The sequence below is a fragment of the Pseudophryne corroboree genome, chromosome 6, assembly GCF_028390025.1.
Source record: "Pseudophryne corroboree isolate aPseCor3 chromosome 6, aPseCor3.hap2, whole genome shotgun sequence".
Taxonomy (NCBI): domain Eukaryota; kingdom Metazoa; phylum Chordata; class Amphibia; order Anura; family Myobatrachidae; genus Pseudophryne; species Pseudophryne corroboree.
In genome coordinates, this window is record NC_086449.1 from 622,420,276 (window position 1) to 622,447,249 (window position 26,974).

Consider the following 26,974-nt stretch of genomic DNA (forward strand, 5'->3'; position numbering starts at 1 on the left):
GCAAGAACCATGAGCATGTTACATACCAATAGAGTAAGGAAAAGTACATATCTGATAACATGCCTGGTTATTGTTTCTACAGTACCTAGCCTAGTTATTCAAAAGCAAGTAACGGACTGCAGAGATCAGCGTGTCCATTCATCCCAAAGCAAGTGTCTTAGCAAGACCCCATCCATCCCCAAGACCCCATCAGGTAACATCCACAAGCCCCTCAGCAGGGGAGTCTCCTATGCCAGGAACGATACTTTGTGGCATTTAGGAAGCACTGTGCAAATAGTATACGTAAAGTGCTCCTGATTCACAGTGTCATTGACAAGTCTTCCATGCTATCAGATTCAGGGGTTCTAGTGCAACCACGCCCTGGTGGCAGTGGGTTCTAGTGCAACCACGCGCTGGTGGCAACGGGTTCTAGTGCAACCACGCCCTGGGCGCAATGGGTTGTAGTGCAACCACGCCTTGGTGGCAATGGGTTCTACTGCAGCCACACCCTGGTGGCAATGGGTTCTACTGCAACCACGCCCTGGTGGCAATGGGTTCTAGTGCAACCATGCCCTGGTGGCAATGGGTTCTAGTGCAACCACGCCCTGGTGGCAATGGGTTCTAGTGCAACCACGCCCTGGTGGCAATGGGTTCTAGTGCAACCACGCCCTGGTGGCAATGGGTTCTAGTGCAGCCACGCGCTGGTGGCAATGGGTTCTAGTGCAACTAAGCCCTGGGCGCAATGGGTTCTAGTGCAACTACTGTACGCCCTGGGCGCAATGGGTTCTAGTGCAAACACGCCCTGGCTGCAATGGGTTCTACTGCAGCCACATCCTGGTGGCAATGGGTTCTACTGCAACCACGTCCTGGTGGCAATGGGTTCTACTACAGCCACGTCCTGGTGGCAATGGAGTTCAAAGAAGGTAAAACTGGCAACACATCTCCAGTACAATCCCAAACCCAAAAGGTCAGGGCCATCAAGAGCAAAATGGGCCCAGGTACTGGGGGAGGGGGCAAAAACAGGGAGGTGTGATCACACCTCCTCCCCAATTTTTTCCCTCTGCAGCCTTCCTGGACCCTCTGCAGCCCAGTACAAAGCAGCGAGTGTACTGCCACTGAGCATAAGCAATCTCTTGTCGCTCCCTGCCCGATGTGCTATTGACCCGGGCCCCCCGCAGAGTGTTCATTCTGGCAATCGGCAACTCCACGAATACCCGTCCTGTACATGGGCTCTGTGATGTATTTAGAATGTTGACATTGTCAGAATGTTGACAGCCACAACGTCGACACCCAATTTTAGTGCTAGAATACGGTTAGGTTGGGCTAAAAGTGTATGGAAAATCCCACTGTCTACATGCCTACTGTCAACATTTACAATGTCAACATTCTTTACATGTCAGCATTATGCATGTTGACATTCTAAATTTCGACAACCTACTGTACCACGCCCATCTATAGCACCAGAAACGCGCTCATGTCTGTTCCCTCCCTAGCTGGAGCCCATGGGGATGCTACATGCACTCATTTCTCCATGGGTTCAGTATGATTTACCTACGGGGGATGCGGTCAAGATGCCGCCGGCCGGAATCCCGGCGGTCAAAATACCGACGCCGGAATCCCGACCGCCACAATCCCGACATATTCTCCCTCCGTGGGTGTTCACGACACCCATAGAGGGAGAATATAATAGTGTGCCGAGCGTAGCGAGGCACCATGCCCGCAGAGTGGCGAGCGAAGCGAGCCCGCAAGGGGCTGCGTTCCGCTGGCCACCCCTGTCGGGATTGTGTGGTCGGGATTCCGGCGTCTGTATTTCGACCGCCGGGATTCCGGCCGGCGGCATTTAGTACTGATCCCACCTACGGACACAATACCGACAATCATAATCCCGACAGCAGTTGACAGGCAGTCAAAATACTGACATGGTCAAAATACCAACATTCATTATGCTGACATGATCAAAATGCCGACATATCAAAATACCGACATTTGAAATGCTGACAAAGGCGGACGTATCAAAATACAGATATGTGGTTTTCTGTTGTTTTTTGTCATAGTTCGACATAGAAACAGAAACAGTGTAAGCGTTCCGCATGGCTCGCTGTGCTTGCCATGCTTCGGGTACAGTGCCACACTGTGCTCGGCACACTATTATATTCCCCTTCCAGGTCCACTTGGATGGAAAAGTATGAACAAGTATGTTTTGGGGCAAAAATGCCTTAAAAAAGCATATCGCAATTTTGACATGTCGTCATTTCAAATGTCTGTATTCTGGCTGTGTCTGCATTTTGAACATGTCGGCAATGATGAATGTCAGTATTTTGACCATGTCAGGATTATGACTGACTGTATTGTGTCCGTCGGTAAATCAACTACTACCCTTTCTCCATAACCTTCTCCATTCCTCTCACAGTAATGTGGGGAGATCACAAGTTGCTCCCAGACCCCATTTGCTGCCATTTATTTTTAATAAGTGGCGACCTAAATTCATTTTGCTGGGTCTGTAGATGGTAGCCCCCAACTCTTGCTAGATAAAGGAGGGAGGGGGGGTGTTCGGATAGTAATGGATCAGCTTTAGTAATATCAGGTAATAATACTTTTACAGACACCAATCTGGGCCCTATGCCGTTTTCCATCTATTTATAAGATGGTTAAATCTCTTCTCTGAGTCAAACAGAAGACTGTCAGAATCTTGGACTAAATTATGTTTTTTAATTTAAGAAAAGAGCACTGAATTGTGCAGTTTAACCTTGTCATCTTCATGTTACAGATTAGACCAAGGCATTCTTTCCACTGACATCCTTCCCCATTCTAATGCAATGCCATTATTCTCTCCTCATTATTGCGTGGCCATCATTCCACCTACTGCCAAGGACTCTTGGGACAACAGACTAGTGACAAGACACTGACAAGGCCAGTCCTCTAATCTTTCCACTGAAGCCGCTGCTGTGACACGCTGCAAGTAGCCGGTGTTTAAATCCTTCATTTCTCCCAGTGCCAGACATTATTTAGGACAATTTTTGTCAAATAAAATCACAGTGCTGAAATAAGAGTGTGAAGCTATTTAGGTGTCGGAGCTGAAGATGGAAAAGTTATTTAAGCCAACTGCAATACTTGTAAAGGTTTGTCACTAGGTTCTGGCTTAATGGCTTTGCCTGTGGTCAGAGTGGCATGTAATACCTATCAGTAGTAGAATGTTTAATATTGTGTATTAGACATTGTCAGACTTAAGTGAATTATAATCAGAAGTTAGTGTTCCTAATTTAAACACTGCAGCCTTAATCAAAGCCGACTGGATTGTACAGTTACTATGGCTCGTCGATATTTAAGCACCTGCAAATGAATTTTTGGGTGAGTGTTATTAGATGTTCAGTGCTAAATTATTGAGCATAGAATTATGTTGTATGATTCCAGTTTTCACCTAATGTGTATGGATGGATTTATTAATAGGGAAGTAAGAGCAGATAATTAGGAATGCCAGTATTTGGCTGTAGCTCCAGTTGGATTTGCCAAGACGATCAGTTCAAAATCACTGTAAAAAATATTCTAAAGCGTTTTCTCAAATAAAGAAGAGTACTGTTTTACCTTATATGTTGCTTTTATGCCACACCTGCTAATGTTACAGAAAGCAAAATCAGGACATGAATAATCCATCCCATGATTCGTTATAAGCACTCCAAGATAGGGATAGCCATCGATGATTCCTAATCATTGATGGTTTAAGGCCGATGTCGTATGGTTTTGCCATTGATGGGAGAGAACCAGTTGGTTTCCCCCATTGATGACTTGGCATAAACTTTTTTTTTTGCAAGGTGTAGGGACACAGCTTAGCTCCGCCCCTGACCCCTGCAAAGCCTTGCCCCGGGCTGTGATTGGCCCGTGGGTCATTCCCTGTAATAACAGGGGTGACCATCAATGAGTGAAATCGATTGTCACCCATAGCATAGTTGGTGACCATCGAAGGTCTCACACAGTTTTGCCATCAATGGTAACCATCGATGGCTAACACACCGATGGCCTTCCCTACTCCAAGACCTGTCAGAAGCAAAGGTTCTGCCCAGATCCTCCTCAAAACATACTCAAAATCCTTTCAGGAAACTCCACTTTCTGAGCCTGTAAATCAGACCTGCCCAGAGGTTCCCAAACTCCGCCATTACAGTCCAGATTTTAAGGCTAACCATCAATGGCTAACACACCGATGGCCTTCCCTACCCCAAGACCTGTCAGAAGCAAAGATTCTGCCCAGATCCTCCTTAAAACATACTCCAAATCCTTTCAGGAAACTCCACTTTCTGAGCCTGTAAATCAGACCTGCCCAGAGGTTCCCAAACTCCGCCATTACAGTCCAGATTTTAAGGCTAACCATCAATGGCTAACACACCGATGGCCTTCCCTACCCCAAGACCTGTCAGAAGCAAAGATTCTGCCCAGATCCTCCTTAAAACATACTCCAAATCCTTTCAGGAAACTCCACTTTCTGAGCCTGTAAATCAGACCTGCCCAGAGGTTCCCAAACTCAGCCATTACAGTCCAGATTTTAAGGCTAACCATCAAAGGCTAACACACCGATGGCCTTCCCTACCCCAAGACCTGTCAGAAGCAAAGATTCTGCCCAGATCCTCCTTAAAACATACTCCAAATCCTTTCAGGAAACTCCACTTTCTGAGCCTGTAAATCAGACCTGCCCAGAGGTTCCCAAACTCTGCCATTACAGTCCAGATTTTAAGGCTATCCAAGTTCAGCAAGTTAGCGAAAGCGCGTTTGTTTAATGAAACTGTCATACATCGCATGAATGCACACACCCAAGAAATATATACAACCTGGGAGAAGCACATGAAAAAGTGGGGAAACCATCCTGGACCCCAAAAACATAACCACTGAGATAGCAGGGCCATTTTGAAGGCTATTAGTAGTCATAAGGAAAGCACTGGAGGTTTTTGAAAAGTGTCAAATCACTTTTTCTGAAAGTTTGAAAAAAGGTATCTAGCAAGTGTTTCATCAGTGTGTTCTAGCAAGTGTTTCCAGCATTTTGGGGAACTGAAAAAAAATTGGATTTTAATTACATACCGGTAATCCTTTTCTCGTAGTCCGTAGGGGATACTGGGAATCCATTTAGTACCATGAGGTATAGACTGGTCCAGTAGGAGCCATGGGCAGCATAGAAGTTTGACTAGGTATGCTGGCTGCTCCCTCTATGCCCCTCCTACCAGACTCAGTCTAGGAAACTGCCCGAGGAGACTGACATTTTGAGAGTAAGATATAGAAAAAGGAAAGTCGTGAGATTTTGAACCAGCACACACAGAACAAGAGGAAAGCCATGCTAACCAAACATGTAAACAGGAACAGCAAAAGTTGAACCAAACAAGAATACTTAATCAAGTAGCAATGCAGGAAGAACGAAGCACCGGGCGAGCACCCAGTATCCCCTACAGACTACGAGAAAATGATTTACCGATAGGTAATCAAAATCCTATTTTCTCTTACGTCCTAGGGGATACTGGGAATCCATTTAGTACCATGGGGAAGTACCAAAGCTCCCAAACCAGGTGGGAGAGTGTTGAGGGTCCTGCAGAACTGATTGACCAAACTGAAGGTCCTCAGAGGCCAAAGTATCAAACTTGTAAAACTTAGCAAACGTGTTCGAACCTGACCAAGTAGCTGCTCGGCAGAGCTGTAAAGCCGATACACCCCGGGCAGCCGCCCAAGAAGAACCCACCGACCAAGTAGAGTGGGCTTGTACAGATTTTGGAACCGGCAAGCCTGCCGTTGAATAAGCATGCTGGATAGTGAGCCTGATCCAGGGTGCAATAGACTGCTTTGAAGCAGGACACACAATTTTATAGGGATCATGGAGAACGAACAGCGAGTCCGATTTCCTGTGACGAGATGCTCTCTTTAGATACACCTTCAAAGCCCTCACAACACCCAAAGACTTTGAAGTAGCAGAGGTGTCCGTGAGAACCGTAACCACAATAGGTTACTTGATGTAAAACGCAGACACCACCTAAGGAAGAAATTGCTGACTAGTCCTGAGCTCAGCTCTGTTCTTATGAAAATTTAAGTAAGGGCTCTTGTAAGACAACATCCCCAGCTCCGACACATGTCTTTCTGAAGCCAAGGCCAACAGTGTGACAGTCTACCACGTAAGGAACTTTATGTCTACCTCCTGTAACTGTCAAACCAGTCCAATTGGAGGAACTGCAGCACCAAATTGAGATCCCAAGGTGCCGAGGGAGGCACAAAGGGAGTTTGAATGTGCAGAACACCTTTCAAGAACATCTGCATCTCAGGGAGAGAAGCCAGTTGTTTCTGAAAGAAAAAAGACGAGGCCGAAATCTGGAACTTTATGGAGCCTAGACATAGGCCCACATCCACTCCCGACTGCAGAAAAAGCAGGAAACGTTCCAGATAAAATTCCACCGCAGAATATTGTCTGCTCTCACACCAAGAGACCTGTTTCTTCCAGATAATGGTAATGTTTAGACGTTACACCCTTCCTGACTTGGATCATAGTCGGGATGACCTTGTCAGGAATCCCTCTCCTGGCTAGAATCAACTGTTCAACTTCCATGCCCTTAAATGTAGCCATGGTAAGTCCTGATATACAAATGGGCCCTGTTGCAGAAGATCCTTGCAAAGAGATAGAGGCCACGGATCTTCGAGCAGCATCTCGAGAAGATCCGCATACCAGGCCCTTTGTGGCCAATCCAGAGCAATCAGGATTGCTGGAACCTCTTCCCTTTTTATTCTTTGTAGAATTCTTGGGATCAAAGGAAGTGGATGAAACACGAGCTGGTAGACCCACGGAGTTGTCAGGGAGTCTACCGCCACTGCTTTGAGGGTCTCCTGACCTGGAACAATACCGTTTGAGCTTCTTGTTGAGTCGAGAGGCCATCATGTCGATTTGTAGATTTACCCACCGATGCGTCAACCACCGGAACACCTCCGGGTGATGGCCCCATTCCCCTGGATGCAGGTCGTGTCTGCTGAGGAAGTCTGCTTCCCAGTTGTCTATGCCTGGAATGAAGGCCGCAGACAACGCCACAGCGTGTTTTTACACCCGGAGGAGAATTCTTGACACCTCTGACATTGCGGCTCTGCTTTTCATTCCGCTCTGTCGGTTTATGTACATCTCTGCCGTCACATTGTCCGACTGGACCTGAATGGCCTGATTCTAAAGAGTACTGAATGAAGTCCGCCGAAGGGCGTTGTAGATAGCCCTGAGTTCCAGGATGTTTATTGGAAGGACGACTTCCTGACTTGACCATCTTCCCTGAAACTGCACCCCCTGGGTGACTGCGCCCCAACCTCTGAGGCTTGCGTCTGTGGTTAGCAGAATCCAATTCTGAATCCCGAACCTCCGACCCTCGACTAAGTGAGAAGTTTGTAACCACCACAGGAGGGAGATCCTGGCTTTTGGCGACTGACGAATCCTCTGGTGCATGTGAAGATGCAATCCGACCATTTGTCCAACAGATCCAGCTGAAAGGGCCACACATGAAACCTTCCATACTGAATCGCCTCATAAGAGGCCACCATTTTCTTCAGAAGGCATATGCAAAGATGCACAGAGATCCGGGTTGGCTTCAGGACAGCCCGAACCATCGACTGGATTACCATTGCCTTTTCCAAGGGATGGAATACTTTCTGAGACTCTGTGTCCAGTATCATTCCAAGGAAATGAAGCCTCTGCGATGGTTCTAGGTGAGATTTTGGTAAGTTCAGAATCCACCCGTGATCCAGGAGTAGCCTGGTCGAGAGACCGATGTTCTCCAACAACTGCTCCCTGGACGATGCCTTTTATCAGAAGGTCGTCCAGGTACGGAATTATGTTCACTCCTTGTTTGCGGAGAAGTAACATCATCTCTGCCATCACTTTGGTGAACACCCTCAATTCCATGGGGAGACCAAATGGCAGGGCCTGGAACTGGTAGTGACAGTCCTGCAGTGCGAACCGGAGAAAAGCCTGATGAGGCGGCCAGATTGGAATGTGGTACGCATCCTTGATATCCAGAGATGCTAGGAATTTCCCCTTCTCCAGACCTGAGATCACCACTACGGGTTCAACGACTTGAGAGTTCAGAATCGGTCTTACTGAATCGTCCGGCTTCGACACTACAAACAAGCTGGAATAGTAACCCTTGTTTTGTAGATGAGGTGGAACAATGATCTGGGTAGGTAACAGTTTCTGAATGGCGTCCTGTAAGGTTATTCTTGCCTCTTGTAAAACTAAACCTGATTTGAAGAATCTGTGAGGTGGAAGCCCCTGGAACTCCAGTCTGTAGCCCTGGGAGATAAGGTCTATGACCCAGGGATCCTGGCATGATCTTGTCCAGATGTGACTGAAGAATTTTAGCCGGGCTTCCACCTGCCAGTCTTCCAGGCCTCGCGGTCCACTGTCATGCTGAAGGTTTTGAGGAAGCAGAGCCTGAGCCCTGCTCCTGTGAACCAGCAGTCGCTGGTTTGCGTGGTTTTTCTCTACAAGCTCTGGTGGCGGTAGAAGAACCTCTGGCCTTGCCCCTAAACTTGGCACTCCGAAAGGACTGTAAAATGGGTCCTGAGTAGGCCTTCCTAGCTGGGGAGCTGCAGAATGTAGGTTTGTGGACTTACAGTAGCTTTGGAGATGCAGTACATTTGTCTAGTTCATCTCCAAATAAGGCCTCGCCCATGAAAGGTAGGGCTTCCACACCATTCCTGGAGTCCGCATCCGCAGTCCTTTGGTGTAGCCATAAGCCCCTGCATGCCGACACTGCCATAGCTGTCGAGAGTGCATTAAGCAAGTCTATCTCTTTTATGGCTTCCACCATAAAGTTCGCAGGGTCCGGTATGTGTTGCAGGAGCAAGACAATGTCCTCTTGAGATAGAGTATCTATCCCCTCAATTAGGTTACCCGACCATTTAGCAATGGCTCGCGTAGTCCACCCACATGCTATAGTGGGTCTCTGGGCCACCCCAGCAGCTGTATGCAAAGATTTAAGCGTAGTCTCAGTTTTGCGATCAGCCACATCTTTAAAGGAGGCTGCACCCGGGACAGGCAATACAATTTTTTTGTGAGAGCCTAGAGACTGATGCATCCACTATCGGAAAAAGAAAAGATAACAACCATTTTGGGATTTGAAATTTCTTATCTGGATTAACCCACGGTTCTTCAAACAGGGTATTGAGTTCCTTTGACACAGGAAAAGCAGAGGATTTATTCTTTATATTAAAATAAGATTCCTCACTCTCCTTAGTCACCTTATCAGGGATATTCAGAACTTCTCTGATAGCATCTATGAGAGCCTCTATTCCCTGCGACAGAGTACTTTCCCCCACCTCTGAGTCCACCTCACCCTCCTCCATTTCTGACCCCTCATCATCAGAGTCCTAGTGTAGGATATGAGCCAAAGAACGTTTTTGACTACCAATGGCAGGGGACTGAGACGCTGGTTTGGGTACCGGGTCCTTTTTCATAAACTCAATCACAGATTGTCTTTACTATTGCGTCTCTTTTCTCATTCTGAGATAACTTGGTAGAAATGGTGGATATCATTACCCTAATGGAGGTCACCCATGCTGGTTCTGCCCCACTAGCCTGGGATGGGATACTACACTGTGTACACACTAGTGAACCCCCTGGAGAAGAAGAACACTGTGCCTTACATGAAACACACTCTTTGCCTGACATACTGTAGTAGTGACAGCACACAGACACAGGAAAAGGTTAAATGCACAATTAACCCACAAAGAGCCGTTTCAGAGAGACACAGAGAAAGTATGGAACCAGCACATGGTGCCCTTATCGCTAATGCCAAGCTTAGCCAAGTTGCAGACGAAGTACCTAGATTAGGGACTTAGTACACTACTAAATCGCTCCCTCCCTGCTATGACCACCTGGTACCGCTGAGGTAATCTGAAGTCTCTCCAGAGGAGCTGTGCGTCCCTGTCAGTCAGCATCTGTGTCAGCTGCAGTAGGGAAAATTGCGCTTATGAGCTGCTGGTTACGCTCATAGTGAAGCCCCGCCCCTTCAGTGGCACGCGGTCTTCCCTCTCCTCTTTATACTGGCTGTATGTGTCTATGTGCATAAAATGGAGACAGACTACTTTTATGGCTTTGTTGACAGTCTGGGTACTGTGTACACTGTAATGTACACAGTCAGGAGACGCAGTCCGCCCCGTTTAGAAGCCGTGCGTCTCCGAGCCCTGATGTTGCCATAATGTCCGGCAACCCGCTAACCGGGACGCCGGCTTAATACTCACCACGCTTCAGTCTTCCGGCTCTGTTAGGTGTGGAGGAGTACTGCGGGAATGCACGCTCGCTGTGGTGGGGCTTGCGAATAGTTCCCTCAGGAGCTAGCGTCCTGCCAGCGGGTAACGGGTCCATTAACCCCGAGAGAGGTTGGGCCGTCCCCCTTCCCCCATATATATATATATATAGTAGCGAACATGCTGCACCCAGTGGACTTGTGTTTCATAAACAGAATCACAGCAGAAATGTATGAACTTTGCAATGTTTCAGTTTTAGCACCTGTCGTAAGACATCACAAACATAGATGAAAAACAGAACAACATAGTTACCTTAAACAACCCGTGAGGTCCCGCCATCCGCCGCCGGTCCGCCACGCTACCCCGCTGTCAGAAACCGGAAGTGACGCTACTTCCGGTAAGCGCAGGCATCTGACTGTCTCATCACTGATTCTCTTTCTTCCCGGTATGTTAGGAAGCCGAAATGTAACATAGGTATTCTTCAGGTGGGAAATAGGAAAACTACGTAATTAGAACTTTAATAAACCTCCCCTAAGGGGATGAAAAAGGGGTTGACATAATGATGTCATTACAGATGCGTGGCCTGGGTTGCGTGAACAATAACGCCCAAATGGCCAATCGGATCAAATTTGGGTTGCACCTCCAGTGGGTAGAATTTTATGAACTACACCCCCTGTGCCCCCTATGTGAATTTGCGCGGCAGTAGGGATTACCAGCATTTTTCATATTAATCTGAAAAACAGAAAGACGAATATGTTGTCCACCTTGCGTTTATCACTGCTTTATTCCTTCTCCAGGTTAATACATCTGCCCCACTGTTCTGTTCACAAAGGGAAAAGTCCACTTGTGTTTATAGTTGTAAATACGGGCAGGAGCAATTATTTATTTTGTTACTGATGGAGGAAGACATGCCTTTGTTGTATAGTATAGTGCAGCAAGTATGCGTTTGGTAATTATCTGTTCCTGTTATCCAGTAGTTAAGTCGCTGGAAAACCTTTTATCAAAGAGAATTAATCTTGTATCATTAATTAGTGTTTATGAGGCAACAGCTCAGGCAAAATAATAATTGTTCTGCAAAGAATCAATGCTATCATAATAAATCTTCAGTGCTTAGCCTAATATAATTAGATATGATATACACACTAGTACATTAAATAAAAAAAGGAAGGAAGAAATCCCTCTAGCTGCATGTCCACTTTCTGTTCTTTGGATATTGCATTCCTCCCTTAAGTGGTGGTGGATGGGCATACTGTAGGTATGCACCGCCGGAGGGGCATATCTGGCACCACCCAGGGACATTAGTCTAGCACTGTTGTACAATTTCTTAGTAAAATCACATGGCTTAATCTATAAATTGCTAATACTTGTAGCTATAATACACTCCAGGAAATAAAATAAAATGAAGCATAACGCCGCTACACCATAGAACAGCGTAGGGAGAGGAGAGGGGAGGCCCTCCCTCATCCGGCCAGACTACATAGTCTCGTCACTGACGGGCCAAGGAGTTGCTGCACAATGGACTAATGAGTCAGTCTACTCTGACCCGACATAAAGCCGTGGACCCCTTCGCCGAGCCTTGCTCTGAGTAGTGCTAGCATGTGTGGTAGGCTAGCGCTGGGGGTACCTGACCTCAAGGTGTGTCAATGTGCTCCCCCCCCCCCCCCCCCCAAAAAAAAAACAAACAAACAAAAAACTTTTCATGTAAAATGTGTGTTATATAGTACATGGTTTCCTTATAAGTAAGCTGTATTTTAGACCAGCGTGTTGTCGTATCTCCGTCTATTTTTAGTTTACTTATATTTTGGCTGGGATAACCTGTTCATGGGATGGGTTTTGCTCACTTTTCATAGATACATGCTAAGATGAATATTGACTTTTATTTTTAGGCTTCTCTACAATATATTGTAGCACAGGACTAGAATGGTGTGATCTGAGGTCAGTGTACTGCGGTCTCTCTTTGTCCTTTATCTCGCTGTGAATCTAGATTTAATCAAACACTCCTGGGCCGTTTTTTCAATCCCAGGATTTGGGATTGAAAAACGCTCTGTATGGATCGGTATAGTGAGCAGTGAGAAAGGGTGTAGGGAGCAGCAAGTGAGGGTGAGTGTAGAGAGCAGAGAGGGAAGATGGGCATAGTGAGGAAGGGTGCAGGGAACAGTGAGGGATGGTGGGAGTAGAGAGCAGTGAGGGTGGGTGTGTGGGGAACACATAGAGGATGGATGTAGGGAGTGTGTACATGGTGCTTACTATTAGGCAGGCAAACATAGAGACACAGACCGTGCCGGCGGCATTCAAATGTAGCTCCAGCCAATCGGAGCTGGTGGTCCGGCAGCCAATCAGGAGCTGCTGCTGTGGCTGCTTCTCTGATTAGCTGCCAGACCGATGGCTCCAATTGGCTGTCGGCCAGTGTTACATTTGAAATGCTGCCGGCTCTGTCTGTGTGTCTATGGCTGCCCGCCTAAGCGTCATATACACTGCTGCCACACAGCCGGCTAAGCAGAGCAGCAGTGAGTAGACGCTGTGCGCATGCGCACAGCATCTATTCACTGGGAGAGAGGGATAGGGGGCATACCAGCAGCTCACAGAGCGCTTGGCATGCCCCCCACAGCCGTGAAAATGGCGTCGGGAGCCGCCATCGTGGCAGTTCCGCAAGGCCACGCCCCTACCACAAGGCCACGTCCCCTACATTCGAGGCCACATCCCATATTTTGGGGCACGCGTCTGTGTCCCTCCTCCCAACTTTCTAAAGTTGGGAGGTATGTTCTCATAGATCTAGCCTCAATACACCATACAGCACAAGATGCCTGGCGTGAGTGAGCCTCCATATCTCATTCAATGTTGTTGCCTGAAATATACGTATTAGTCACAATGCGACGTGCTTGTGACGCACCAGGAGACTGCTGATTAACTTGATTTGCAACACTTGTATATTGTGTGTGACTATGGGGTCTATTTACTAAGCCTTAGAAGGAGATAAAGTGGACGGAGATAAAGTACCAGCCAACCAGCTTCTAACTGACATTTTTCAAACCCAGCCTGTGATATGACAGTTAGGCGCTGATTGGCTGGTTATCTCCACTTTATCTCCATCCAAGACTTGGTAAATAGACCCCTGAGTCTGTATACGGAGCACAAAGGAACTTATATTGGAAAAAAGCTGCAGCAGCTACATTGTAGCACTTTGTGTACAGATTCAGAGACTCCGTCGCACACAGGTATACAAGTGTCACATATCACATTAATCAGCACAGTCTCCTTGTGTATCCTAGTCACATTGTGTCTGTAAGTAAGATGCATTTTCAGCGAAGAAAGACACAAAAAGAGACCTGACGCTAGCAGATTCTCATATGACCTCGTGGTCCAAGTGGGGCTGTTTGGCGCTACTGCGGCATTGATGTATGAGGACATATCTGTTGTTATAAGAATTAAAAATTAGACACAAAAATAGTTGCTGGCACTGTGTATTCCTGCCACACAAAACATTGCTGCTTCCAGCTAAGGTTCCATTTTACATATCAAACATAACAACTAGTTGACATTTCAGCATTCAAATGGGTCAAGTCCCAGATGAACAATAGTTCTTGATAGTGGAAATAATCCTGTGTAGGAACTAATTCTTCACTATAACCATACGGTATAGTCATGTGAGCTCTATAGCAAAGTGCTTGGTGGGGTTTCCCTAGACGTACTTGCCCACTTCATAAGAAGAATATAGGAGATGATACTTCAGATGCGATTGTGCCTGACGGGGTCTCCATTAGTAGTGGCAGTGACCCCAAATGCAGTTACATAAAGTATCCAAATCTCCACTTTTCTTCAAAAACGAAGTCTCTGACATAACGTCCATTAATCTTGGAGGCAAGTGGTTGAAATTGGGAACCATTTACTTTTGTTTATGGTATAAACAGGATTAATCAGTGTACCGTTCTGGTCACAGTATTTAGTATGAAATGATCACAAGGGAGAAGTGGGGTAAGAGAAAGGCTCTTGTGATGTGACAAATGTAATGTCACTAGCGCCAGGTTTGCCAAGAGCTGCACTTATTTCCGTGCACGCAGTGCGGCTGACTAGTGTTCAACACTGAACCTGCCCTAAAATGATTGAGAAACATAGTAATAAATAGTGATCTATGTAGGAAGCTTTATTGTCTTTGTTTTAACATTTGACAAAGTGTAAATCCTTTCCACAGTAATAGTTTTGTGCATCCAATCCACATAAAGCAGCTTGTCACCGCTACAGAGGTAATGAGCAGCTGAAGAGAGAGGACTAAATGGCACGCTGATGGGATCACTAACTGCATACTTGCTCTGAAATATGCGTTATGCATTCCAATTAAGTGTAGCTATTAAAGAGCATCAAATATCACTGGATTTCATCTGGTAAATAAGGACTAATTGAATTTGTTAGTGGCTTATTTTATTTGACAGCTTCTTAATGTTCTTGATCTGGTGAGTTAAACTTGGTTACCCCTATGTAATTGCTCTGTAATGTCTCATACCTGCCCGCTTTCTGATAATAAGTGGCAGACTTGGCATCTCTTGTGTGTGCGAGGCTATTGTGAATGCAGAGTGCGCACAATGAGCCTCACATTGGCTCTGCAGTCGCCGTAGAATAGCAGCTGTCAGCCCTTGCTGAGTTAATTACAATTGTTTTTTTAGTTGGCGTACAGTAACTGGTATATTCTGAGCTGAGAAGCCCATTTCATAAGCTCTGAACCATTGTGCTGAATGATAATTGCCCTTGCCAGGTGATTTTGGGCACAAAGCGCCTGACATACTTGTTTAGTTCAAAAAGGAGAATTCTTTCTTTTGAGGGAAGAGTTTTTGCAAACTATTGACATTATCACAAAAAGTATTTTTCCAGGATTCTTTCATGCAGACCTTTACCTATGGGGCTCAGGGAATTAGGTCCTGCGATAGCAACATGACAGGTACATTTGCTCCTCTGGGCTGTTTCTTTTATGTGCAGAAGTAAATGCTTAACATGGTGACTGCATCCCCATTGTGCTGACAGTCATAATATCTACACCATAGTGTCGGCAGTTATGATGTCAACATTGTTGAAATGTGAGATGTTGACATTCTGCAGGGAGCAGAGGGTTAGGCTGTGAGATGGGAGGGTCAGGGTTAGCCACTAGGGGAAGGGTTAGGATTAGGGCCGTTACTTACCACTATCACAGCCATAAGTCAACATCCTGTCACTACCGGACCCAGAAGACACTGCTGGAGCTGCCGAACAAGTTAAGTCACCGCTGGACCATCAGGAACATATTGTCAACATTCTAAACATGTCCACATGTCTTCAGTCAACTTGATGAATGTCTACATTCTCATATTAACATGAACGTCGACAAAATATACCCAACCAAGCATAGTGAGGTATTCTTATAAACCACTGTATGCAAACGTGGCTAATTAACACCATTGTGAGTAACGTGCTATATTAGTACTCCTCTGATCAGGATCACCAGTACAAATGCTGGTAACATTGTGGCTGCAAGAAACAGTCACCACCCATCTAGTGTCTAAAGAGCCCTACACACTTGGCGATGTTACTGAAAGATATGAACGATCTCATTCATAAATGAATGAGATACCGTTTATATCTTTCAGTGTGGAGGCACCAGCGATGAACGATATGCGGCCCCGCGCTCGTTCATCGCTGGTGCCCCGTCGGCTGTGCATGCAGGCCAATATGGACGATCTCGTCCATATTTGCCTGCACTTGTATGGAGGCGTGTGACGGGGGGAGTGAAGAAACTTCACTGCCCCCCGTCACTGCCTCCTCGCCGCCGGGTCACCAGTCTGCCGTATCGGCGGTCGGGCAGCTCGGCGGCGTATCGCAGTGTCTGTAGGGCCCTTAACTCATGCCGAGCAGCATAGGCAGTTATCTCCAGGTACTCTGTATAATAGATCAGAGAGTCATAAGATTCATTAAGCAGAGTGTAAAGCAAGAAAAAAACATGTATTTAGAGATGCATCCTTCCTCATCTAGCCTCCACACGGAGTGAGTCTTGGGGGCATGAGAGCCGCCAGGGCCGAGCGTCTCGTCTCCCCAAAAATGCATCGTATTCGCATCACTAAACACTGTAATGTGGCATTTATTTCATATGCAGATACAGGCATGTTGCACACAGGATATAGGCATGCCGCATATCATAAGCTGCTTGTGCGTCTTGTTTTGCATAGTGCATATTCCGGAAACAAACTGAAGAAAAAGACACTTGGCGTAAGTAAATGCGTTCATGACTAGGTGTGACTAGAAGGGCTGTTTAATGTGTCAGCAGCAATGATGAGGGGGGGACACATCTGTACTTGACCAGCTACCTGCATTTGTTTAGTCTCCCCAAAAATTCTATTTATTAATACTTTATAATAAGCTGGTTCTTCAGCCTTTATCTGAAATATGCCAAAATGAAAAAGGCTACAATCCCCCATTACCATGTACAGTCAATGGGGAAGCACGTTGGTTGTGTCCCCATGCCAGGCTTGTTTGATTATTTTGATTTTGATGTAGGTTTTCTGAAAAATCTTATTAATATTGCAGGTATAATAGTGTTATCCTTTGTTTCCCCCCCCCCCCCCCCCCCCCCATTTACTGGATGGGTTGGTAAAATGCTGTTGAAGGATGGTCTACAAAGAGTTACATAACTCTTCATATTAACGTTCTGTGAATGAGTATGGGTAGGAGATGTGTGCCTATCCTTGCTTGGAGTACGTTACTGGCCTAAAGCACACATTTGACGACTATATCCAGCATACAGAGATGAGAGGCTACTCCTCTAGCTGTGACTATCATTGTTCCACTGAAAGCAACTTAATCTATCCCCATTTCACATTTGGCCTACTATACCGACTCCAGTGCATATTGGCACCAGAAATATCATCAGGACTTATTCCATATATATATATATATATATATATATATATATATATATATATATATATATATATAAGTTTGTTTTTGACATATTTTTAGATTCTTTTTTATATACATTGAATTTATTATTCATTAATTTCTTCCCAGGCATATGTGAATTGCTTTGTATTTTATATATAACTCGGTATGTCACCACCAGAGAGGGTCCATTACACTAAGGCACAGGTTCTCAAACTCTGTTCTCAGGACCCCTAACAGTTCATGTTTTTCAGGTCTCCGCACAAGTGGCATAATTAGCTCCGGTCAGGGCTGGCTCTACCATTAGGCAGCTTTAGACGGCGACCTAGGGGTGCTGACCACTGGAGAACACCACTGAGTTCATCTAGCAAAAAACGGAAGCATGTCTGTGTATGTTAGTTATACCCCTTTTTACACCGCCAGCTAGTAGTAACACGGGTTATTTTACATGAGTGTGCTTAACCCGTGTTGCTGTTTGGTGTAAAAGGTCCCAGTTGAAATAATCCCGGTCGAGTGACCCGGTATTCCAACTCGGGTAGCTTGCAGGGTTGAACACTGGTTCAACCCAGCAAGCTGTGCTGTGTAAACGGGAGCCGGGTCACATCGACCCGGCTCCTGTTCACAGTGTATGGATGGGTGGCGTTTGATCATGTGATCTCCAAGTGCCTCCGCCGCGTCACCGCACCGGCAATATTTCAGGTTGGAATCAGCGGTGTGAAAGGGGCCTGAGGCGGGTTGTGCCCGGGAAGCACCCGTGTCAGTCTCCCGGGTGTGACCCGCTTAATTTGGTATAAAAGAGGTTAGTAATGAACTTACAGAAGGGGGAATGGAACACAATAAGGAGCTTACAAAGATATGTATGTCTGTGTATATTTATGTATGTATACACATACAATTAAAGGGATGTAGATGGCACCTTGACGTATGGGTGTTGGCATTCAGAATACTGCCGTTGGAATCCCGACACCTGTCAGAATGCTGATGCCAAAATTCCGACAGCCGGCATCCTGAATGTTAGTATGCCGGGGAGGGTTATGGTTAGGCTGTGGGGAAGGGAGAGTTAGGGGAAGGGTAAGGTTGATTAATTTAATTCAAAATGTCAGTATTTTGGTGGTTGGGATGCCGCTGTCTGTGTTCTGACCGGCGGCATCCAGTACCCAACCCCAACTAAATATCCCCCACAGACCTCATAAACAGTATTAAACAGTATATAAAGAATAGACAGCACTCAAGGATTTTTAAAGTGAAAGCATATTATGAACAAAGTCACCAAATTTTGTGACTTGTGTACAATATACTTTATCACTTTAAAAGTGTTGTCTCTTTTCTCTGTATGTGTATAATGATGCATAATTCACCGCAGCCCACCTAGTGGCCACCTGCATCTCCCCTCTGGGAGGTGGTTGGGTTTGCAGGTTGGGAGGCGCTAGGCTGGAGCTTTGCCTAGGGTGCAGAGAAACCTTGCACCGACCCTAACTCCATCTGTGGATGTTTCAAAATGTGTCAGAGAGTAATGAATACACCTGCAAAACGTGAGCTGTGTGGTGTCCTGAGGACCGAGTTTGAGAACCACTGCACTAAGGAAACGGAAACAAAAGGTGTATTTTTGAGTTTAAAAGCCAACCCTATAGCTGTCATTTTAGGAAGGGTTGTGCCTTAGGATAAGTCTAACTATTTGGTGTAGCATCAGGTGGCACACCCTAGTATGGACAGCTTTCTTATGGGTGGTGCTAGAAATTTGGGGGTCCCGATATCCAAATTGTAAAGGGCTCCCCAATTTCTTAACAAGGGACACCCCTGCCTGCACCTTCCTTAGCTCACTGGAATAGCTACCAGCGCTCTTTCTACTACCTCTTTCTCTGATGCGCACCTACACTACTTGCATGGTGGGGGTCAAGAACATGAATGTTGCCTTCTGTTCTGAGCACCCTACAGTGCTGGCCTGCCTGCACAGCTTCCCGGGGCTTCAGATTCCCAGCAAGTGCGTTGCTTCTAATGGTGCTTTATTGATTGAAAGTCATTGACTATGAATGTGGAACAGACATTCAGTTATATGGCAGCAAGAGTTAAATAATTCAGAATGAAGGTTCTGACTTGCAGGATTTTTCATTTTTTTAAATAAGCACAGTAATGAGAATACTGTACATGAATGAGAGAAATTGGCACAGAGCGTTTTGTTGTGTATTTTTACCATGTAATTATTCTAAGCCATAGCCCACAAATCTTGTTTTAATACCATTTAATGTGAGCAGTGCATGATTGCTCTCTGTTGTTACAAATATCTGCACTGACTTAGATTATTGGTAATCATGCAAATGGCTTCATTTGTTTTGGATTGTATGTGGAAGGAACCGTTCACTGAAACCAGGATGTTTCCACAATGTATTTCCTGCTTCAGGACCAGTGATCTATGATAAATTGCTGGAGTAACGGTGCGCTGTTGTCTGCAGGTTTGGCTGTAAAAATTCTGGAAGTGAATACAATGATACATTCAAAGCCTAAAATAATAGTTGATATTCCAGTTTATGTGGCAATGGCTGTAGCACATGCATTATTCACAAACAGCCATTTATGTTTTGTTCTCATGTAGTAAGAATACGCCACATGTTCCAAAACTGGAGCCTGAAACCTGACTGCTTCATTGAAATTAAAATTCCCTTCGAGCTGCCAGTTGCCATGGTTAAAACAGCAATTCTGTTTCTAGGAAATGGGGGCATGAAATCCCTTTCAGTGGTTGTTAGGAAATCAACATAAATTATATACTTTCAACTATGTACTTACAGTCTTCAGCCCAAAGACTACCTATCGTTCCAATGACTACTGTGACCTGGAATTGTGAATAAGCACTTCGTCAGCCAGCAGGAAATGTAGATGGATGGGGGGGAGGGAGGGAGAGAGAGAGAGGAATCATTTCTCAGCCGACAGGCTTGATGTTCAGTGGAAGTTATGCCCTGACAGAGAGGAATACAGAATATATCTGATCTGAGTGTATATTCCCTTCTGTATGTTAAAGCAGAATTTTCTAAATCACCTTAGAATTTTGTGACCTGCAAAAAAATGATGGAGGTGACCAGGGGCCTCCTCTGTCCATCTAAATATCCATATTTAATAGTGGGCACACATTCTTACCATGCTTGCCTACTTGCTCAGATTTTCGCTCCTGAATTTCCCCTGGCTTCCGGGAGAGTAGACAAGTCCTTAATCCCTCCCACTTCCTCATGTATTGGTCGGTCTTGGGGCTTCATGATGCAATTTGCTATAAATCTTTTCCCTATAACCCCTGCCTCCCTTTTTCCGATACTGCAGTTCCCAGTAATAAACAGCGAGGGTGGGTTCCAGGTGACACAGATCGCTTCTTTATGCCATCCAACATTTCGGACTTTGACCAGCATCAGCTCCAATATAGTACAGACATACAGATGTGTTCACCTACATCTAGCCTCCCTGCACATTAAACAGCCCTTCTAGTCACACCATGCCATGACCCTGCAGCACTGAGTGTCTTTCTTTGCGTTTTTTTCCCTTAAAATGTGTCCTATTCGCAAAACGATGCGATTAGGATGCACAAGCAGCTTCTGCTGATTAAAGTGATATGCCACATGCCTATATTCTGTGTGCAACCGTGGATCTATCTGCATACAAAATGCTACGTTAGTGTTTTGCTAGAATGTACCCTTTCGTATACAACCACAGACGCACAGAGAATATAGACAACCACATATCATTTTAATCAGCAGAGTCTGCTTGTGCGTCTTATTCACGTTTTCTGCTAAAAAAACAAAACAAAACACCTGATGCTAATGGAATTGCATGGGACCTGTTGTCTCACTCACGTCAGGCCTCTCCCGCTGCGTGGCGTATTAAGAGGGATATGCAGTACTGACGGGGCCGGTTCTTGGGCGCTGTGCGCCCTGGGCGACAATAGGGGGCGTGGCTACATACAGGGGGCGTGGTCATTTACGCCCCCTGTACAGACTGAAATGATGTGCGGTGCGCGATGACGTCATCGCGCACCGCACAGTAAAGGACCTCTCCACGAAGGGAAACTAGACGCGTACGTGTCTAGTTTCTCTTCACAGCGGCAGCGGGGGGCAACGGGCAGCGATAATCTGCAAACTGCTGAGGACCTGTACTGCGCGTATGCCGAATGGGTCCTGTGGTCGCTTTGCAGTATTGCAAACACCTCTGCCTAACTGACAGGTAGAGGTGTTCGGGGGGAGGGCGGCCAGCGTGGCCGGAAATGGGGGGGGGGAAATGTTGCCCCATTTTCCGGGAATGGCGATGCCAAGGACTGCGTTGTGAGATGCAGTTTCCTTGGCCTTGCAAGCAGCCTGCGATGGTCAGCCTGAGTAAGTTGAGGCTTACGCAGCCTGCCGTTGCAGATTACGTCTGATCACCTACTGCGACTCCGGTTGCAGTGCAACATTTGCAATCATAGCACTGCAATCGGAGTCGCAGTCTGTGATCAATCGTCATCTGCAACGGCAAGCTGGTGTTTAGCGCCTCCTACTGCATGTCGGACCCTCATGTCGCAGGCGATTACCCCCACAGCCTCCCGGGTGGCAGGATTGCATATGATACATCGTATGCTGTCCTTTTGCTTACGATGCATCTTGTGCGATCCCTGCCAGGTCTACGGGGTCCGACATATCGCGAGTACAGTACAGTCAATCTGGGGGATCCGATCCGATGCTCGCGGGACCGCGCATCGGATCGGATGTAAAACACATCCGAAATGCCCAATTTCATCCGTTATATTGGCCCGAATGGCAAAAATTGGATGAAATCGGGCATTATTGTTTTAGTGTATGGGGCCCTTAAGGCAAGATGTATGAGGACACATCTGTAAGTCTTCTATTTGCAACCTGACAAGTTATTGGTGTATAGAAAAGAGGTCCTCTTATTATATGGTGTAATAATAACACCTGATTTACCACAATTTTCTTTTATTTCTTAATGGTAAACGGGTATTTCTAAAGCTCCTTGTACCACAGAAACCAGTTACGCCCATCTTGGAATATTTCTGTTTGGCAAGTGTTCATGCCTCCAAGATTTCTCTAACATATTCCTCCTACTGTCCCTGTTAAACTGCACATCTGTGTACAAATCCCTTGTGACTCCATCGCTGTAGGCTCAGTTGCAATAAACAGATATTATGTAACAATAATTCTCAGATTTCTATTTACTGATTGAAGACGGCACACGCTGTAGTTGTGCTAGTGGTGATTGCAGAGGAACCCAGCACATTAACTAGTGGTATAACTTTATGGGTGGCCATTGAATACACGTGGAGAGTTGTGTGCACCAAGGCTTAAGGGGTCTATTTACTAAGCCTTGGATGGAGATAAAGTAGCAGCCAATCAGCTCCTGTCATTTTTCAAACACAGCCTGTGACATGACAGTTAGGAGCCGATTGGCTGGTACTTTATCTCCAGCAACTTTATCTCCATCCAAGGCTTGGTAAATAGACCCCTCAAACTACTGTGAGTAGCATCAGACAACAGGAGCTATATGTAATAGCCTGCAAGTGGCGAGATGTCAGCGGTGTAGCTGGATTCTGTGTACTCTAATCAGAGGATAAAGGTAATATGTCTTACTGAGGGAATATTTCTGAAAACAAATATATAAATGAAAGTAGTGTGCTGCGTGTTATTTTTTTTGTGTGCTTACAATGTTGATCTGTAATAAATTGTAATTACACGATTTACTGTTGAATCAGCTTGTTGGTAACAGTAGATTGGATCACTGCATTCTGTGGGGGAAAAGCATTACCTGGAACAGAAACACCACAATAATATGGAATATGCAATTTCTCTGCATCTGTTTGCTCATTTGAATGGCATTCCCTGCTGGGGTACATGACAGTACATTACATTATATGACAGAGTGTATTTGGCCAGCAAGTAGCCTCATTGCACAGACTGCTTTCTGAAACATCCAAATGTATATATAAAAATAAAAGATGAGTGGAGCGAAGTGATTGGTTGGTGTGTTTGGGAGGTGTAGTTCTGAGATTATACACCGGTATATTCTCACTGTTGCAGCAGTCAAAAAAGCAGCCCTTCTCGGTGCTCAGGATCCCGTGGGAATCAGCTTGCGCCAGACATCTCTTTTCCCTGAAATGCATCTTGGTCGCAAATGCATGCAAGACTGCACTGATTAATATCTGTGCGTGACTGAGTTTTAATCTGTATTTAAGACCATGTATTTGAGTCTAGGTGTAAGAGGACATGCCTGTATATATGACTTGTATATGTTTCAGTTGTAGTTTTTGTTTTAATAGTCAGGATGCCATGCAAATAAATGACATACATATTGCCACCCTAACTTCACAAAGCAATAGTATATTTTTTACTTTTATACTTAAATATTTTTTCCTTTTAGGAATATTCATTCAGTCCTTTTTGCTTATGTCTTCTGGATAGGCCGTCGCTATGCCCTTCTTGTATCAGTGACTTGTTCTCGGGTATTGTGAGCGCTGTACAGCTGACATCACAGCACCACAATGGCAACATGCTGCTCCACATAGAGTACTGTACTTTATTAGTCTGACTCGCAGTGTGCTGGATACAGTCATTGTGTAACTGTGTGTTTATAGCACGTTTCTTACTAGGATGGCCCATAATGGCTTCTTTAATAACTCTCTCCTTTCCCTTTTTATTCTAGGTACCTGTATTAAGGCCCATGGATCTAATGGTAGAGGCCACACCCAGAAGAGTGTTTTCCAATGCACACACATATCACATTAACTCTATATCGGTGAACAGTGACTATGAGACGTACATGTCAGCGGATGACCTGAGGATAAATCTGTGGAATTTAGAGATTACAAATCGAAGTTTCAGTATCCTTTGTGCTGGCAGGTGATGGTGTACCCGGGGAAGCACTGTTCCATAAACTCTGCTGCGATTGTGAAAAATGTTGCCCTCATGTATACTAATATACGTACAGGCATTACTGTAAAGTTTATATATTCCTCTCGCATAGGTTGACTCTCCCGTATCCAAAATGTTTGGGACCAGAAGTATTTAGAATTTTTCTGTATTTTGGAATATTTGCATATCCAGTCTAAACATGAAATTCATTTATGTTTCATGAGCACCTTATACACACAGCCTGAATGTCATTGTATACAATAGTTTTAAAATTGTGTGCACAAAACTAATTGGTCTATTCATGAAGCAAGTGGAGAAGTGAGCCTGTGGAGAAGGTGTCCTTGGCAACCAATTAGCTGCTCCGTACAATTGTATAGCATGCACATTATAAATGTTACTTCAATGCTGATTGGTTGCCATGGGCAACTTCTACACTGGCTCACTTCTCCACCCTTTTCACTGCTTCATGAATAGACCCCTAAGTTTGTGTACATTGAACCATTAGAAAACAAAGGTGTCACTATTTCAGTCAATGTTCAAAATTTTGGATATACTGTAGGAAACTCCGCCTGTATGTGGTGTGGAAAATTCGCTTAAGGTGCATACACACGGAGAGATTTTGACTATATGAGATTTTGACTGAGCGATTTCCCTTGAACTGGCTGTAGGAGATTTTGACTAACTTTTCCAGCGATTTTGGCTATGGGCTCATTTAAGCAAGGGGATGCTTTTTCTTTTCCAGCGACTTAGCCAAAATTGACTTGCCTGCACAGTCTATTTTTAGCAGCGATAGCGACCTGGCGGGGACGCGCAACGCTATCGCTGGCTGTGTACACATGGAGAGATATGCACTAACTTTCTGAGCGATTTTGACTATATAGTCAAAATCGCTCAGTTATATCGCTCCGTGTGTATGCACCTTAAGAGACATTCACTAATCCTGTACCCTTTTCTTCCATATGTGCCATTTTATGGCTGGAACTAATGATAAAGAGAATTCTGTGATTTTTTTTTTTTTAGCTAGAGAGATCACTGAGAGGTGGAGTGTCTCAGTGATGTCACTAGTTCTGGTGAACTGATTTTTTGCACTACCATAAATATTAGCTTAGTGCAACAAAATGGCTGCCTCCACTTTGCAGGAGACAGATGCAGTTATTGTGACCTACTGCAGGTTTGCAAGTAAGAGTATGCCTAACGTGTGGGAAAAAATTGTCTCTTTATACATTTCAGCAATCTTGTGAGCGGATGAACATCCAGTTCATTAATCTCGAGTAACTCCAGCCTACCATGTTGTTCCAGATTTCCAAAATAGCATTTATGCCCTTAACTTAACTACCACCAGATATTGTGGACATTAAGCCAACCAATATGGAAGAACTCACAGAAGTCATTACAGCCGCTGAGTTTCACCCTCATCACTGCAACACATTTGTATATAGCAGCAGTAAAGGAACGATACGGCTCTGTGACATGAGATCTTCTGCTCTATGTGACAAGCATTCAAAGTGTGAGTGTTCCTTTCCGTTACATTCCTAATTCATCATTTCATTTTCTATTGGTTTATATTGCAAAGGAGTTTTTATCATCCGTATGCCAGGTAAGTGTCAGCACAATGATATATATTATATATACTTTGGTTGGGAATGTTATATTACTGAGGGGTGAAAAATCTTAGGACTGTATATTAGAGATGAGCGGGTTCGGTTCATCGGAATCCGAACCCGCCCGAACTTCAGTTTTTTTTACACGGGTCCGAGCGACTCGGATCTTCCCGCCTTGCTCGGTTAACCCGAGCGCGCCCGAACGTCATCATCACGCTGTCGGATTCTCGCGAGGCTCGGATTCTATCGCGAGACTCGGATTCTATATAAGGAGCCGCGCGTCGCCGCCATTTTCACACGTGCATTGAGATTCATAGGGAGAGGATGTGGCTGGCGTCCTTTCCGTTTATACAGATTCGAGAAGAGAGTGAGACAGAGAGAGACACAGTAGTAATTTTGGGGAGCATTAGGAGGAGTACTACTACTACTAGTACTTGCTGAAGTGATAGAGATAGTGTGACTGTATTATCTGACTTGTGGGGGAGACACTGACAGTGGGGAGCAGTTAGAGTCTGAGAGCAGGACTCAGGACTCAGGAGTACATATAACGTACAGTGCACACTTTTGCTGCCAGAGTGCCACACTGCCATTGTTTGTGACCACACTGACCACCAGTATAATATATATTGTGATTGTCTGCTTAGGACTCAGGAGTACTACTTGCAAGTTGCTGATAGTGTGACCAGTGACCTGACCACCAGTTTAATAATCACCACCAGTTTATGAGTTTAATATATATATATATAATTGTATATAATATATATATAATATTGTATACCACCTAGCACCTGCCCGTGTTTTTTTTTTTTTTTCTTTCTTCTTTATACATACTACTATAGTAGCTTACTGTAGCAGTCTGCGGTGCTGCTGAGCTGACAGTGTCCAGCAGGTCCGTCATCAGTCATTACATAATAAATATATATACCTGTCCGGCTGCAGTACTAGTGATATTATATAATTATATATATATATATATTGATTTCATCTCATTATCATCCAGTCTATATTATTAGCAGACACAGTACGGTAGTCCACGGCTGTAGCTACCTCTGTGTCGGCACTCGGCAGTCCATCCATAATTGTATACCACCTACCCGTGGTTTTTTTTTTCTTTCTTCTTTATACATACTACTATAGTAGCTTACTGTAGCAGTCTGCGGTGCTGCTGAGCTGACAGTGTCCAGCAGGTCCGTCATCAGTCATTACATAATAAATATATATACCTGTCCGGCTGCAGTACTAGTGATATTATATATACATATATATTGATTTCATCTCATTATCATCCAGTCTATATTAGCAGCAGACACAGTACGGTAGTCCACGGCTGTAGCTACCTCTGTGTCAGCACTCGGCAGTCCATCCATAATTGTATACCAC

General features: G+C 45.1%; 1 protein-coding gene across 5 annotated transcripts in view; it reads left to right on the plus strand.

Moving 5' to 3' along the window:
- The window catches only part of PPP2R2B (protein phosphatase 2 regulatory subunit Bbeta), a 521,527-nt gene that overhangs the window by 467,603 nt on the left and 26,950 nt on the right, over positions 1–26,974 (plus strand). For all 5 annotated transcript variants that reach the window (XM_063928100.1, XM_063928101.1, XM_063928104.1 and 2 more), the window contains exons 5-6: positions 23,785–23,962; positions 25,336–25,500. In XM_063928100.1, coding sequence (XP_063784170.1) covers positions 23,785–23,962; positions 25,336–25,500 — 343 coding nt within the window. The remainder of the gene's footprint in view (positions 1–23,784; positions 23,963–25,335; positions 25,501–26,974) is intronic.